The sequence below is a fragment of the Haliaeetus leucocephalus genome, unplaced genomic scaffold (assembly GCF_000737465.1).
Source record: "Haliaeetus leucocephalus isolate CR32 unplaced genomic scaffold, Haliaeetus_leucocephalus-4.0 Scaffold1, whole genome shotgun sequence".
Classification (NCBI taxonomy): domain Eukaryota; kingdom Metazoa; phylum Chordata; class Aves; order Accipitriformes; family Accipitridae; genus Haliaeetus; species Haliaeetus leucocephalus.
The window spans coordinates 9,340,668-9,355,778 of record NW_010972437.1 but is presented as its reverse complement, the minus strand read 5'-3'; the positions used below and the strand labels follow the sequence as shown (position 1 = coordinate 9,355,778).

Below are 15,111 nucleotides of genomic sequence, written 5' to 3'. Positions count from 1 at the left end.
ATCTCATGATCCCTTCTTTTTCAGATAAGGAATGCTCTGAGTAAAGGTACATTTTTAACATGCAGATTCTGCCCATACCCCAAGAGATTGCAAGATCTCTTCAGTCCTTTTAGTTCTTACAGTGCAGTGCTAATTTGTGGGGTGCCTTCTGGATAGACTTAACAGGTGGGAAGAGCCACCTGCACTTTCACACTGTTACCGCCAGTAGCAGGTCTGACCTCTCTTATACTTAGCTCAGCCACAATTTGATCCTGTTTTCATGTATTTGGATGTATTTATTTCATTGGGACGCAGTGCCTGTTGTGAACAGCATGTCCAGGCCCACCCTCAGATTGTCCTTCATTTACAGTGCCAGACTTTTTAAAAAGCTTCAGCTTCCTTTTAGTTACCTGGTAAGGGTTAGACTTCCAAAAATACTAATCTTCAGTAGTTTTAAATGAGATACAGCTGGACATAATACAGTGACCATGTAGTTTGGTACCTAAATAGGCTGATTTAAAAGCCTAGCCCTCCTTTACTCTTTGTCTTGCACTGGAGACTTTGTGCTACATGTAAGTGCAATTTTTCATCATGTGTATGCACAGTTAATTAATCAGTGTGTCTTCATACTTTTTCACCAGGAACCTGACAGCTGGGAAATCATAGAGGGTCTGAAAATAGGCCAGACCAATGTCCAAAAGCCAGACAAACATGAAGGTTTCATGCTGAAAAAGAGAAAATGGCCTTTAAAAGGTTGGCATAAGGTAAATGACTCATGAAACAGTCAAAAGTTTATTACCTCATTTTGTGAGTTGGGATTTTTTGTCTAGAGGAAGTTAGGATGTCAAATAAATGCCCAGGATTTTTGTGTATAACTTTTTTTCTTCAAATTGTGTAAAGAATTAATTTGCACACACAGCTCATGGCTTCCATATTGCAGTGCCTGCTGCCTAATGTATTCAAAAGCCAGGCAGAAGCTGTAAATAATCAGCAGATGCCTTGTGGTTTAAGAGGTTTAATCAATATCCCTTTTATTCTTTCCACTATATTATAACCAAATATAGCTGTGTACTGTAAGATTGCATTGACTTTACATTAAAGTACACAGGACTTCATGATAGCAGAGGAGAGCTGAGGGGCTTTTGCATGGACCCGAGGTGTTCATATGGGAGAGCATTCCCCTTCAGGCATGCTGACTGGGCAGATTTGCTCAGCTTTGTCCCTGAATTTTGTTTGTCTTCTTGATTGCAATCTTCTGTGTGGGCATGCAGTGGGACTCTGCACTTTCACCATTAGATGTCTCCATTTAAAAAAACCAAACCAAACCACCCTGAAACTCAGCTCCAAATCTCTTTTCTCTTTAGTTAATTTGGAGACATTTTTCCATGCATAATTCTAACTTTTGTTAGCCCTAAACCTCATGTTCATAAACTCTTTTGTCTGTATTTTATACTATAGTAATTACATTTTCCCCCCTTTTTTAGCAACAAAATGTGTGGTATTGGCACTTACCTGTCTTTTTGTAGCTGAGGGTACTTGAAGCAGGATAATTTTCTAAGATAGAATGTGTTTTACTGCAAAGGATAGTGAAACCATTTGTTATATGTGATGGTTTTTCTGGGAAAGCATTACCTTTTTTTGCTAAACACTGTGGGACTTACTCAGGTCTGAGTCCCAATTCAGTCCATACTAGTATAAATTACACTTTTTTCTAATTTCTCTATTCTTTCTGAATGTTATACTAGCTTGTACATATGCCTGCCACCCTTTTTTGTGCATGCCTATCTACCTTAGAGTTTTTTTGTTTTGTTTTACTTAAGTAAAGTTTGTAGTTTCAGCAACCAAATACATATAGACTACTTGAATTTAGTCTAGGGGTATTAAAGGATTTCAAACTGACATACCTGAAACACTGAAAGAACAGAAAAGGAGAGCTTATTTTAAAAAAAACAAACAAACAAGCACACCAAAACCCCCACACCCCCCCCCCCCCAAAAAAAACCCAAAACCAAACAACCGCAAACAATTAATCAGATATATAAGAATATATGGAATAACCTGCTGCTTCCGCTCCTCTAAAATACATTATGTTAATGTGTTGTTTCTTGGACAAGTGTCTGTTTTGGTGAGGAACTTTATAGGAGAGCACGGGGAGTCCAATTTTCACAGTTCTATAAAGGAGATCACTACTGATGATCTGTTTTTCATGCTGACTTCAGAACAGTTACCTGTGTAAGTAATTCTTAATGTGATTAAAAGCTTCACAGTTCAGTATTCCCCTCTACTCTGCCTTGCGTTTCACCTAAGGATCTATGCTGAACTTATGTTTAGAAACTGTGGATTTGTTAATAAGTTTGGATTTTTTTTCTAACTGCTGCCTCAATATCCTGCAGTTTCCGTAACAATACTTAGTGCTGAGAGCCCAGTGAGGAATTCCAGAGACAGTAACTGTAGCATGTGCTATGTTAGTGTTCTGCTAGCAGAGCCATAGCATCCTCTGTCTATTGAACGTCGCATGTCATATTCTGATGGTTCTGAATATGCTTTAGCAGCATACCAGGTATAATGTGTACAACTTGGAGAGCAGCTTATTTTCTGAAGTGCAGTATGCTTTGGAACGAAATATGAGGAAAGGTCATTTTCTTTTGTGTGTGGAACTTAGGCAGAACAATATGAAATGAATATGATGTTCTTGTGAAGTCCGTTAATGACCACACCTAGTTTAAAACAACCCAGAACTAAAAGCCCTCCTGTTGTTTTGACATCTTATTTAAGAATTTATGTCTCAGGAAAGCACAGTTTTCTCGCCCTGACTGACATAATTTCCAGAACCGTCTTCAGGAGATATTTTCTTCCATCTAACTACTGATCATGCTTATAGTGTTGATTTAACAGGTTCACATCATGAAAACATGGTCCTTCCTTTCTATGTCAGATAGCTTAGAGAGTCTAGCATAATATTTTGCTGTGTTCTAGATTTTTAACATAGATTAGTGCTTTAGGTTAGACTCTAAAAATATGAACTAGTTTCTATTAATTAGCATGTTTTAAAAGTTAGTGGTGGTAAACACAAGTTAGTGTATCTCATTTGAAGTCTAGGTTTCCTCTTAGGCTGTGTCTTTATGCTGTGTGCCAAAGTCTGTGCTAACTTGTCTGCAATGCAGATTGAGTGGTCTAGTACACACAAGCTAGGGCAACTTAAACACACTTTGAATTCTGCTCTCTGTTTTAAGAGCCACTCAGCAAAATAAAGGTGTAGCAATGGCACAGATAGGGATTGCCAGGTTAGCCTAGCCCTGGTAACTATGTCAGTGAAGATGTAGTGGCTCACACCGTATCAATGACGTAACACCCAAAACGTAAGCGCTCCCATGACCTGGGTATGTTGCTGGGAATGCTGTAATATTTACACTTGTACTAATACCTGTATTAGCTACATTACAGCTAGAAAAGGTATCATCAGCACAAATTACGCTCTCATCTTTCTCTCACTGCATAGAGGTCTGCCATGAGGCACAAAATTTTGGATTATAGAGCAGTGTCTCGCAGCCTGCATTTTTTTCTCACCTGGAGATCAAGGAGACCACAACAACATCCCTATGTGGGTCTTTCTTTTGGGATGTAGATCTTGCACTAGGAAAAACTTTTCAGTTTCTGGATAGGAAAGGTAGGTTGTAAACTTGAAATGTGGGAAGAAAATGAAGAAACAGACATATAGTGTCTTACAGAGTTTATTGAATTGGCTCCAAAACTGAAAAAATACCCTTCATTATCGAGGTTTGTTAAGTTAAACCTAGCACAGAATGTTGAAAAAAGAGAATCTGTTTTTTCTTGCCTAGAAGATAATTGTTGTTCAAAAAACAAGCAAGAAAATTATTCAATACTGTATTTATTCTGTCTTTCCAACCCACAATATTCCTTAATTGCTACAGAGTAATCGTCTTCTTTTGCAGATGAATTATTGTACATAGTTTAAATTGCATCTGCTCATTAAGAAAGAATTTTTTTTTTTCTTTCAGAGGTTTTTTGTCCTGGATAATGGAATGTTGAAATATTCAAAGTCACCAATTGATGTAAGTAAAGTTGAAGACCATTTTAAAATTTGTATTGGAATTCAGCCTGCCAGGGTGATTAACTCTCATACTCACTCTAGGCCTATTTATGACAGCGCACACATGAAAGTTGTTTTCAAAGAGAGATCTGTATATGGAAAGCATGTAAGATTTTGGTTGAGTTTTGTCCTCAAGAATTCTACCTTTTCTTACTTCTATGAAAATAAAAACTACATTACTTAAAGTAGTTTATTTAATGAAGGTGCTTGAGAGATTAGCCTGACCATGTGTTTTTCCTTTTCAATTTTTATGTCAGTCAGAGCTGATTATTGTGAGACATGTGGAAAGGGCAGAGAAGTGATTACAATGTACTCAAGAGATATAAAGGGTAGCATTAAATTAGTTAGATCTGATACCAATAACTATCAAGTGGTAGGAGCAGGGAGCCGAGTACTGTCTAATTTTCTCTGATTCTCACTCACCTGTAACTGTGTATTGGTGTGAAACAACACACTTTAATTTTGGAGTTGGCTCTGTACCGAGCACTTCTTGTGAGATACTTTTCTCTGTCTATAAATATAGTAAGTGGTTAGTCTGACTACAGGTTTTATTTTTTAATATGGCTTTATATTAAAAAATTCATAAAATGGGAAACCATTTCAGCACCAGATATTCTTCTGTTAAATATAGTGAAGAAGTGCATGATACTGCCATTTTCTTACCCTGCTTTTTGATTTTAGATACAGAAAGGCAAAGTCCATGGGAGCATTGATGTTGGTTTATCAGTTATGTCTATAAAAAAGAAGGCTCGTAGAATAGATCTTGACACAGAAGAACACATCTATCATCTGAAGGTAAAAAGTGGTGCAAATACTTATTCTCTTTTCACCCGCAGTGGAAATAAATAAAACTATAAAAGGCGTGCAGAAAAGTAGTTTTTTTAATGCTTTCCTGATAGTGAATTTGTTTCCAGGTGAAGTCCCAGGATTCATTCGATGCATGGGTTTCAAAATTACGCCATCACCGGTTGTACCGTCAGAATGAGATTGTGAGATCTCCAAGAGATGCTAGCTTTCATATATTCCCTTCAGCCTCTACTACAGAATCTTCACCAGCTGCTAATGTGTCGGATGGAAAGGTATGTAGTGTTCTTTTGTTGAAAACTCATGCCTGCCAGGCTTGCTCATGAGCAGTTTCAGTGGTCTCTGCTTGTAATGCCAATAGAGAGGAGTTTCCACTGTGGGAATCAATGGTCAGCAAAAAGCTGTATGTGCAGCTGAAAGACTGTCTAATTTAGCCTTACTGCAGCCTTCACCAATGGGCTGCTGTAGAGATCTAGCAAAGAATTCACCATCCCTAGAACAATTTGCACTTGCCTTTGTCATCAGGGATAAATCTGTTTCTTTACTGTTTGATAATGTTCTTAAACAACAGCTTTTCTAACTGGTAGTTAGCAAACACAGTTTGCTTGTGAGGTTCTTGGTTTGGTTCTCCAACATGCTGTTCAGAAAAATCTGCATCTTGGGCAACTACATAGTCAAATCACAGATGTCACTGAAATCACAGTGCAATTTTGTTTTCTTATTCTGAAGTAGTATGGTGATTACACTGACTAAGCAACATAGCAACAGTAAATTTAAGCATTTTATTATGCCTTAGGTGCAACAAAATAGCTTCCCCTGGCAGTCTCCTATACCTTGCAGTAACAGCCTTCCTGCCACCTGCACTACTGGTCAGAGTAAAGTAGCAGCCTGGTTGCAGGACTCTGAAGAGATGGACAGATGTGCAGAAGGTTAGTCTTTACCTTTTCATGCCTTGTTCTTTCAGCAAAACTTGTTGATATAAAATAAGAAATAGTCAGTAAACTGGTTAAGTTGCATCTTTACATGAACATGAATTAGCTCTTCAGGTAGTTAGATGCTTGTGGTAGGAATTTCCCTCTCTGCATGTTTTGGGATATTGCTTTTACAATTTATCTTAATAATCTGTATTATCTTAATGGATATCATTGCTAAAATATGATCAACTTTTGAGGTCCAGACTTGTTGCTGACTCCCATAGAAATAACAAGTGCTCAACATCTCTAAAAATAAAGCTTTTACTTAGATGCCTTACAAGCAGGGATTTGGACATTAAACTTTTATAATTCAATAAAGTGTGAATGATGGACATCATGGCAAAAAAAAAAAGTCCAAATTGAAGCACCTAATGTAATTTTGTTTTATATCTGTTAGATCTTGCTCATTGTCAGTCGAACCTTGTGGAACTCAGTAAACTTCTTCAAAATTTAGAAATACTACAGAGAACTCAGTCGGCACCAAATTTCACAGACATGCAGGTAAATATGCTTGAACATAAATCATCACACTGAAACATTTGTTCTTTGTGTTAAGGGAAATATAGAGATGATGTCTGTTAATGATTTTCTGAAATCATAGTAACTCTTGGATGAAAGGTTTATGCTATGTGTTTATCTTAATCACATGTAATAATGTTTCATGTGTAAACAAATAATTAAGACGTATTAATTATTTGAGTTAAATAGGACAAATCAAATGATCAAGTCATCTGCAAAGCAAAACTGAGAACTGTTACAATAGAAATACACATATACATTGAAATTATATGTAAAGAGTTTTTATTGTGCAGAGTAAGATACTATTTTAAGTTTTTTTTAAGGGGTGGGCATCCAAAGACCCTCAAAGATGAAGTTGCATGCTCTAGAAAAGAGGGCATAGTACAAAGGTCCCAAAGGTTGGACCGTTTCACAGTTCAGGGTGAGTTTTCCTCTTGACCACAAGAAAGGAACAGCAGATCCTAAATCCTAAATACTTTTTTCCTTTTTCAATCAGTCCCCTTAAATACACAAATCTTCCAGTGGTGCATGTGTTGCGAAGTCTAGTTCCAATGAGGTAACGAGACTTACCATTGATTTCAAGAAGAGGTGAAGTCTACATTTCTCTGAGTAGTACCAAAGTAGAAATCCATGAAGATTTCAAGATCTGGTCCTGAATATTGTGCACTCATGAAGAAAGTATACCAGTAGTTTTGCTAAATAAGCTAAATATACCACGTGTTTATAGAAGTGTATGGATAGCTACGGCTGGTCACTGCTGTAGTTGTGGGCCCTGGCAGTGGCATCCTTCTCCTTACTTTCTAATTTGTAGATGTCTAACGCTGCAATTCTTTACTAACTTGCTGTACTGTCTGTGTTGCTTGTGTCTACTTAATAGTACTTTGTCGCTTTTAACTATTTGTATAATGTAGGCTAACTGTGTAGATATTTCAAAGAAAGACAAGCGGGTCACAAGACGATGGAGAACAAAAAGTGTCAGCAAAGATGCAAAAATTCAACTTCAGGTACTGAATGCACAATGTTTTACTTTTTGCTGTACTTTTAGATTAACTTTTAAGCATGAAATGATATATTAGCTGAAAGTAGGAAGTCAATCTACTGTCTCTTATGTTCCTGATGAAGTAAATTAAATTTCAGTTTGTTGTTTAAAACCTAGAGAAAATAGTGAGAAAAGTGTTGATTTTACTTTCATGAATATGAAAACATTGCCATCTAGGGAAAGGAGCGGGATCTGAATACTAGTCAATTAATGTGCAAACAAGGCAATATGCATGCAGCACATGGGGATACTCATGTTCTATCTCAAACTTGGCAAGAGGGGCAGTTGAGCAGGTGATATCAAGCTAAAAGCAGAAAACATGAATGAAATACTAAAGACACCAGTTGTCTTTGTGAAGATCTATACTATGAATGTTGCCAATGAGAAGTATTTTCACATGTCTTGTCTTATGGAAAAGGCTAGTATGGGAACAAACTGGATAAATCAAAGAATACATTACATGAAGAAAGAATTTACCCCATCCTGGCTTAGAGCTGAAAAGTAAAAGCACAGAAATAAGCATAACACGCTTGTATTACTGCTAGATCCAGGGCGTCTTACTGTGTTTTGTCAGTAGTTGTATGTTTTGAGGCCTAATCCAAAACCTAATCTTTTTTATCACTGAGCAACTGATAATGAAGACTATATTCAACTGATTTCAGGAGCTAACAATCACCACTGTGCTGTCTGCTACAAAATAAATAAATGTCAGCAAATTTGATCCATTTAAATTCCTTGGAATTCATGCAAACTTTGAAAGCCTTTAATATGTGCCCTAGAGGCACAACAAGGAATTCTCTGTGACTCAGAGGCACAGTAAGGAGCTCTCTGTGACTCATTTAAGATTAATAATCTTAAGAAGAAATTGTAGTTGCATCAGCCTTCTCTTTGCAGCTGTAGTAGGTGATTTTTCTTTCTACCTGTTATACTAGATAACTCACAATAGTTTGAATAATGAAGCATCTGTTAGGATTAAGAAGGTTTATTAACAAGGGAATTTTGGTGATTGATGTCATGTCCTATTACCTGCATTTGAAGGATCACTGTGTTTCCCTGCTGCTGAATAACATAGGCAAATAAAAATATCAGGAAAGTGGATGCAAGTACTTGGTGTCTATGAAGAGACACAGTCAACACTGCATGTTCTTCTTCCATGCCGCAGTGGTCTCAGAGAAATTTCTCTCCACAAAAATGATGAAAAAATGATGAAAGCAGTCAATGTATGATGATCTAGGGTGGGTCATGAGGAATTATGAGCTGTTCCTTTGTTGTCTGCACTTTGCCAAAGTGACACTGGTCTGGTCTTTTGTCATTTTGGCACCTGACTCTCAAACTGCTGTTTGTGGTTTGGCAGGAGTTGTGCCTCAGCTCCTGAAGTTCTCAAATACAGTCGGTTTGCAGGTTCCCTTGAGAGAGTTTGTGTGCATAGCACTGCTCTACATGGATCTGTCACTTCTGGGCTGGTAATGGACTCTGCCTAACCTGAGTCAGCATTAACTCCTGGCAAGCTTAATGCTGGAAATGTAAAGCTTATTTTGTTAGAGCAAAGCATTAAGTTATTGATGATTGATTTATAAATTAATTTGCAGTGAAACAGAAACAATAAAATTATTCTAAATTATATGGAAGATGAAGACGTCTTTTTGGCTGCTCTGTTACCTTGCCTAGTTTGATGGGCTCAAGGCATTGTTTACTCTTCCAAGGGCTGTCCTGTCCTGTGAATGGTCTAAAGCTGTGATCCGTGGAAGATGGCCTCACTCTGACTCATTGTGTTATTCCTAATTTGGTCATGTTGCCATTCCACTAAAATGTGGATTTCCTCCCATGCCTAGGTGCTTCTTAAGCTTACAGTCACATTTTGTTCTTCTGTAGCCATTCCTTCTAGCTTCATTGGCCTTCCTTATAGGTCATTTTTTCAAGACTACTCAACTCTTTATAAACTTTTTATCCAGGCACCCACTACTGAGAACCACTTTATCTAATTTGTGATCATTTCTTCATGGTGCCTATACATGATTTGCTATTAAATAGTTGACATTTAGTACTAAGAAAACTTCTGTTGTCCTTTTTCTTTCCCCATGCCTTTGTACATCTCGTTAGTTTTAGGGGATAATGCTAATTCTAACATACTAACTTTAAGCTAGTTGCATTATTAATTCCATTTGAAGTACTTGCACCTATTTATTTTAGAATAAGCAGTCATTAACTACCATCAAAAGACCCTCTGATAGTATGATGTTGAGAGCCATCCTCCTGGGGAGCATAAAAATTAGAGTGCTGTGTATGCAAGTGTCTTGTTCACGAGTAATGGAGAATGAGAGTGTAATTTTTTGCTAGCTCAGCATCCGCTGTGAAAGATGCAAGGAGAGAATTCTTCCATCCAGGTTTTATATTATACTTGTTACCAGATTTTTGTTAATAAGACAGCTTTTGTTGTATTCCTGCTAACACATTCTGTAATGTGAATGCTAGGTGTATAATGTGTTTAAAACACTTTTTCTTGTAAGAAAAGCTGCTTGCTTTGTTTCTTAGAAATACGTATGTACTTATTAGGTATACCAGTTCTGTATGCAGTTAACTTCGCTCACACAGCTAATCCCAGTGACTAGAATGGGGTTACTCCCCGAAGTAAAATTGAGCATAGCATGTGTGTATATGTTTGCAGGTTTGGGGGTTTAGTATTGCTAAATTGTTTAGAATTAACAGCTTAATTTACAGGCCTTTACTCAAGAGTAATACATGGACTGCTTCTCTGAAGAAAGATTGCTTTTATGAACGAGGTTTATTTTGTTTTTAAAGTGTATTTAAAGTCTTATGAAAATGGCTCACAACAACAGGTTAGTTGACCTGTATTCATTCATTTTACAAATAATGCTTTTGTACAAAACCTGAGGGTTTGGTTGTTTTTTTTCCCATTGGGTAAAAGACCTATTTGTCATTCTCATGACAATCTACAGATCTTCAAAAGAAGAAGAAAAATATTACTGAAAAGCAATAAAATGAACTAACAATTTAATTTCCCTCAAGAGCTCAGAGCTGTGAAGTTCCAAGACTGTTTTTTGTTTGGGGTTTTTTGTTTTGTTTTGTTTTCCAGGGAAAGTAGTTTAATAGAGAACTATATAGTATGGAGCAACCTGAAAAGGCAGCTTGCTCTACTGAGGCTTTCAGCTCAGAAATGAAACCAGACCCACAGACTGGCTTATTACCTTTTCCCTTAAATCAGTATTTCTTTATATCATAACTCAGATTATGACCTCACTTTCTCTTGTGTTGAGGGGAGTGTGTGGTTCTGCAGAGTTCATTGTTCCCATTTTAATAATGCATACCTGCATTCATAATCTGGCAGCCAAATATATATTTGTGCATGTCTCTTTCTCTGTACATATATATATTTATTTATGTCCCTATTAGTTAAACAAGAATATTCTTCCAAACTCCTATTCACAGGATAGACATACTGCTGCAGAGCACAAAGAGCTTTACATTATGCATATGATGCGTTCTCTGCTTTAACAAAGTTTGTACTCTATATTTTAGAGGTTATGTACATGTTTTTTAATGTGAGAATTTTACAAAATATTACAAAGCAAGGCTTCTCTTTCTGTGATCATTAGACAATCCTTCCATTGTCAGTAACACTGCGACTAGTATCGGCCAGAGGGTGGAGGGTACGGTCATTCTCAGATGCAGCAACCCCTACTAGCAGGAGTGTTACAGGAGCAAGACACTTTATCTAATATTGCACTACAACATCCTGTTCTTCAGCATGGTGTCCATGTATCCAATCTACACCTTTGTTATTTATATGGCGCCCAGGCTGCTTTCAGAAAAAGTATACAGATTTAAAAATACTGAAGTGGCTATTGGTGAAGATATAGGTGAAGAAAAATGTAAAGGGTTTGAAAATTGTTTTCTAAAAGCAGAAAGGTGGATTTTCTAGTCTTCTAAAATCTTAAAATGGCTTCAAAATAATGACATTTTGATTAGACATTAAATAGAAGGACTTCGTGATAGGTGTGGAGCTCCTCTGCATTAGGCAATTACTTGCTTGACTTTAATGTACCATGATGAATTTTCTTAAAAGTAAAATAAAAGTGAAATTAAGCAGGATGATGCCAAAAGTTAGGCATGCAGAAAAGGAAGTAGTTGTTGGAATACTTAGTTTTCATTTGTGTTGCTTTATTCGAGTTTTTGCATTGCTTTGGAAGCCAAGCCTTCAGTAATGTACAGGAGAAGTAGTTGGAACTCAAAAAAGTGGTGTGTGGAGAAAATGCACAAATAGGCTCAAGGATGGACATGGAAATGCTAGAGCTGTGCACAGGAATGTTTACATAAGCAAGCTCACTCTAACATACACACTGAAAAGTTTTACCATTGAGATGCATGCATCTTCAATGACCACAGTTCATGTGCTTCCACTAATGCAAAGTGATGTCTTTCAGAATTCATCTTCTAGATGGTCAAGTGACCCCCAGAAGGAGTTTGGTTTTTGTGTTTTCTGCCATGCCATAGCATCCTTTTTGTTTTCTTATGCCATAATTGCCTTATGGCAATGCTGATAAATTTTTTTTTTTTTTGGTAGTCTTAGTAAGTGCACTGCAGTCCAACTCATCTGGAGATAATTTTAGTGAAGTATCTAGCTTTTTTATGTCTCTGGCATACACAACTGAAAACATGTGATATGTCCTCAGAATGTGTAGGCCATAAGAGTTAACAAAATTGAAATCCACTTAAAGACTTTCCCTCTCCCTTTTCTGATCACCTTTCATCTTCCTGTGTCCCATCACCCCTTCCCTTCTCTTTTTCTACTTCCTTCTCTTCTTGCATTCACTGTCAGGAAGGGCCAGCACCGAAGGGCCAGTTCAGCACAACACGACGCCGGCAGAGACTAGCAGCTGCAGTGGCTACAACAGTGAGTGGATTTAAAAATCAAGGGATAGCTCTGAAGATGGGAAGCTGTGTAACAACTTGAATGTGTAATAAGCTTATGAAAATGTTTCTTGCACTTTTTGGAGGTGTCCGTGCTACCCACTTTCAGCTGAGTTCCTTAGAAGTGGTCAGGCCTGACACCAATGAATTCCATAAATGTGGATTTGAGCTTGTTTTCGTGGTACATGTCCCTCCTCCTTTATGCAAGTGCAAGTGACGGTTAGACTTAGGCCCTGCAGTATTTGGACATGTCTTTGACATACTCTGCTATATACTATAGAAAATGGAAAGGAATGATGAAATTCTGTTAAAAGATTCTCGTGACAGTCTATAGCAAGACAGCAGAACCAAGGAGATTTGTTACAAACAAGCATGGAATTATAAAATTTCCTGGTTTTTTTTTTTTCCTTTTTTTTTTTTTTTAAGTAGCATAAGGTTAGCCTTTTCATTTGAGACACTTTCTGTTTACATTCCATAATCCCAAAAAGTCATATTACTACCTCTAGTGTCTGTATTTAGTCTTGCTAATTCTCTAAGTCTTTGACACAAAATCTGGAGCTATGAAAGCAGGTAGGGAAGACTCTGAGCAGCCAAAGATAGAAGTGAACTTTAAATCCATACCCCTTACTTAGCCCAAGCAGTGAATGTCTTCACCAGGCTAAAGTATTCCAGGGTCTGCTGCTCCAGCCCATGGCTAAAATCCCCTAGATCAGACATAGCTTCTGCTTAAGCCTGAATACCTTGAACTCCTGCTACCTGAACCACAAAACTCAGTTACTGTTAGGCCCTCCTAAAAAGCATGAGAGAAATCAGTGTTCCTCCAGTTCCCAAATTAACTCATCTAAATTTAATACCCTGTAATCAGTTGATGCTGAATGCTGTGCTAAATAATTGACTGGTATTCCAACCTCATCGGTCTGCCTGCCTAGCAGAGAAATCAACCTGCTTTGCAGTTTATGTGGCTGAGTAGTGTCAGTGGGACGCTCTAACCAGTAGGTTCAGTAGTAATTAAACAACATTGGCAAGAGCCGTACCAAGGAGTATTTAAGTGGGGGAAACATAGCTGGACTTAGATTGCAAGACAGTAGGAGTCCAGGGAATTGCTGAGTTGTTACCTGCAGCTGAAGTGAAGACCTGTTGAGGGAGGTCTTGCAGGAGCTGGAAGAAGCGCAGGAGGAAGGAAAACGAGAGGCACCAAAATGACTCTGCAGCTGTTGCAGTGGTCGTGGCAATGGCCCGGTCTTATGGCTGATGCAGCAAAGTGCTTGTCTCTTCCAGACAGTGAAGCTGTGTGTATAGACTGAGGGATACAGAATTGCATCAGTTAAATGCATGGCAGAAAGAGGAGGTTTTCCTTACAAACCACTCTACCAGGAACAGTCAGTTCCTCTGTGAACATGTAGTTCTGAAGAAGGTGATGGATGAGTGTGTGTTACGTCCCTGGCGTAAAGCAGAAAGTCAGGACAAGGTACATCTGAGATCATGTCTGGCAGAGTGTGTGTATGGAAGAAACCAGAGTGATGCATCAAGAAGCTAAATATTTTTAAAAAATCCTCCAAAACAACAACAACAAAAAAACCAACCAAAAAAAGATGACTAATAAAGTCAGAATCAAGTCACCATGGATATAGAGAGAAAGCACAGGAGTGAAAGGAAAAAAGGGGAAGAGAAGTATGTTGGCAGTGTTTCTTGGACTGTTGCCTATTCAGAAGAATGAAAGAGTTTGTTCAATGTGGATTTTTTCATCTGTTGTGGGAAGTAGCTTGGAAACTTTTCTAAAAGATGCGTATGAGGAGAGTTCACGTCAGTTAACAGTTCAGTATTTTTGGTTCTTGTATTTAAAGCAGTCGGCAAAGCACCTAGTTGTCTCTGTCATGTGAATGTGTATTTCTTGGAAGCAGTATGACAGTATTTGTAGAACATGTAAATGCTGTTTCTAGGACACACCTTGAAAGGTTATTTTTCCAATAAACCTCACTGCAGAAACATTGTTTTTCAGCCTGGCCAGCTGAGGTATGAGGCAGAAATGATGGATCTAAAGCAGGTCTCTTCAGCTAGGTTCATCACAAAGTGACTAAAAAGCCCTCACCATGTGTGGGCAGCCTGCCTGCAGCTCTGCCAGTCTATGTGGGGCTGGGGCAACCTGCCCCATCACCACAGGCACTTGGGACTGTGGGGACTCTCCCTCAAGATCCTTCATTACAGCCAGGATCAGCTTTCTTTCCTGCCTTCTGCATGGGCCTTAGGGTTGGATACGTGCTCCCCACACACAGAGCTATCATGCAGCCACCTCCTCTGCCCTCTGGGAGCCACCTGGAGCAATTGAACCTTTGTGGTGCTCCCAGTCAGAAAATTCTGGGAACATGCTCTCCGATTTAAGAATTGAAAAGGTTTTGTAAAGGAAACCTGAAATGAACATACATTTAGTCACATTAGTCAGTTAACCTAGTTTTGTTGGGCTGTTGAGAGAGGCAGTCTGGTTCTCGTGAAGAAGATAATGGGGTAAATATCCAGTACGAACGGAAGGAATTTATTCTACATCTCCTGTTAATGAAGTCCCCTTGATATGAGGTAAAAATGAGGTCCAATAAAAAATGCCTACTTTGTTGATATAGCTGGAAATCAAAATACATGAGAGAATAAAGTTTATACTGGATAGGTGCCATAGACCTATTATTTTATGTGCAATATGTATCTGGAAATTGAGGAAGAACAGGATGGAAGTTGGTATTTTGCAGATTATGCTCATGAGTGGA

At 38.1% G+C, this 15,111-nt stretch overlaps 1 protein-coding gene across 4 annotated transcripts in view; it reads left to right on the top strand.

The window, feature by feature from the left end:
• OSBPL6 (oxysterol binding protein-like 6) overlaps positions 1–15,111 on the top strand; it is a 51,548-nt gene that overhangs the window by 17,747 nt on the left and 18,690 nt on the right. For 2 of the 4 annotated variants that reach the window (XM_010565956.1, XM_010565939.1), the window contains exons 3-9: positions 621–743; positions 3,999–4,052; positions 4,772–4,885; positions 5,005–5,169; positions 5,691–5,823; positions 6,266–6,369; positions 7,299–7,391. In XM_010565956.1, the coding sequence (XP_010564258.1) occupies positions 621–743; positions 3,999–4,052; positions 4,772–4,885; positions 5,005–5,169; positions 5,691–5,823; positions 6,266–6,369; positions 7,299–7,391 (786 nt within the window). Of the gene's footprint in view, positions 1–620; positions 744–3,998; positions 4,053–4,771; positions 4,886–5,004; positions 5,170–5,690; positions 5,824–6,265; positions 6,370–7,298; positions 7,392–12,263; positions 12,339–15,111 lie in introns of all 4 variants that reach the window. The other 2 variants (XM_010565931.1, XM_010565947.1) reach the window with 2 other exon arrangements.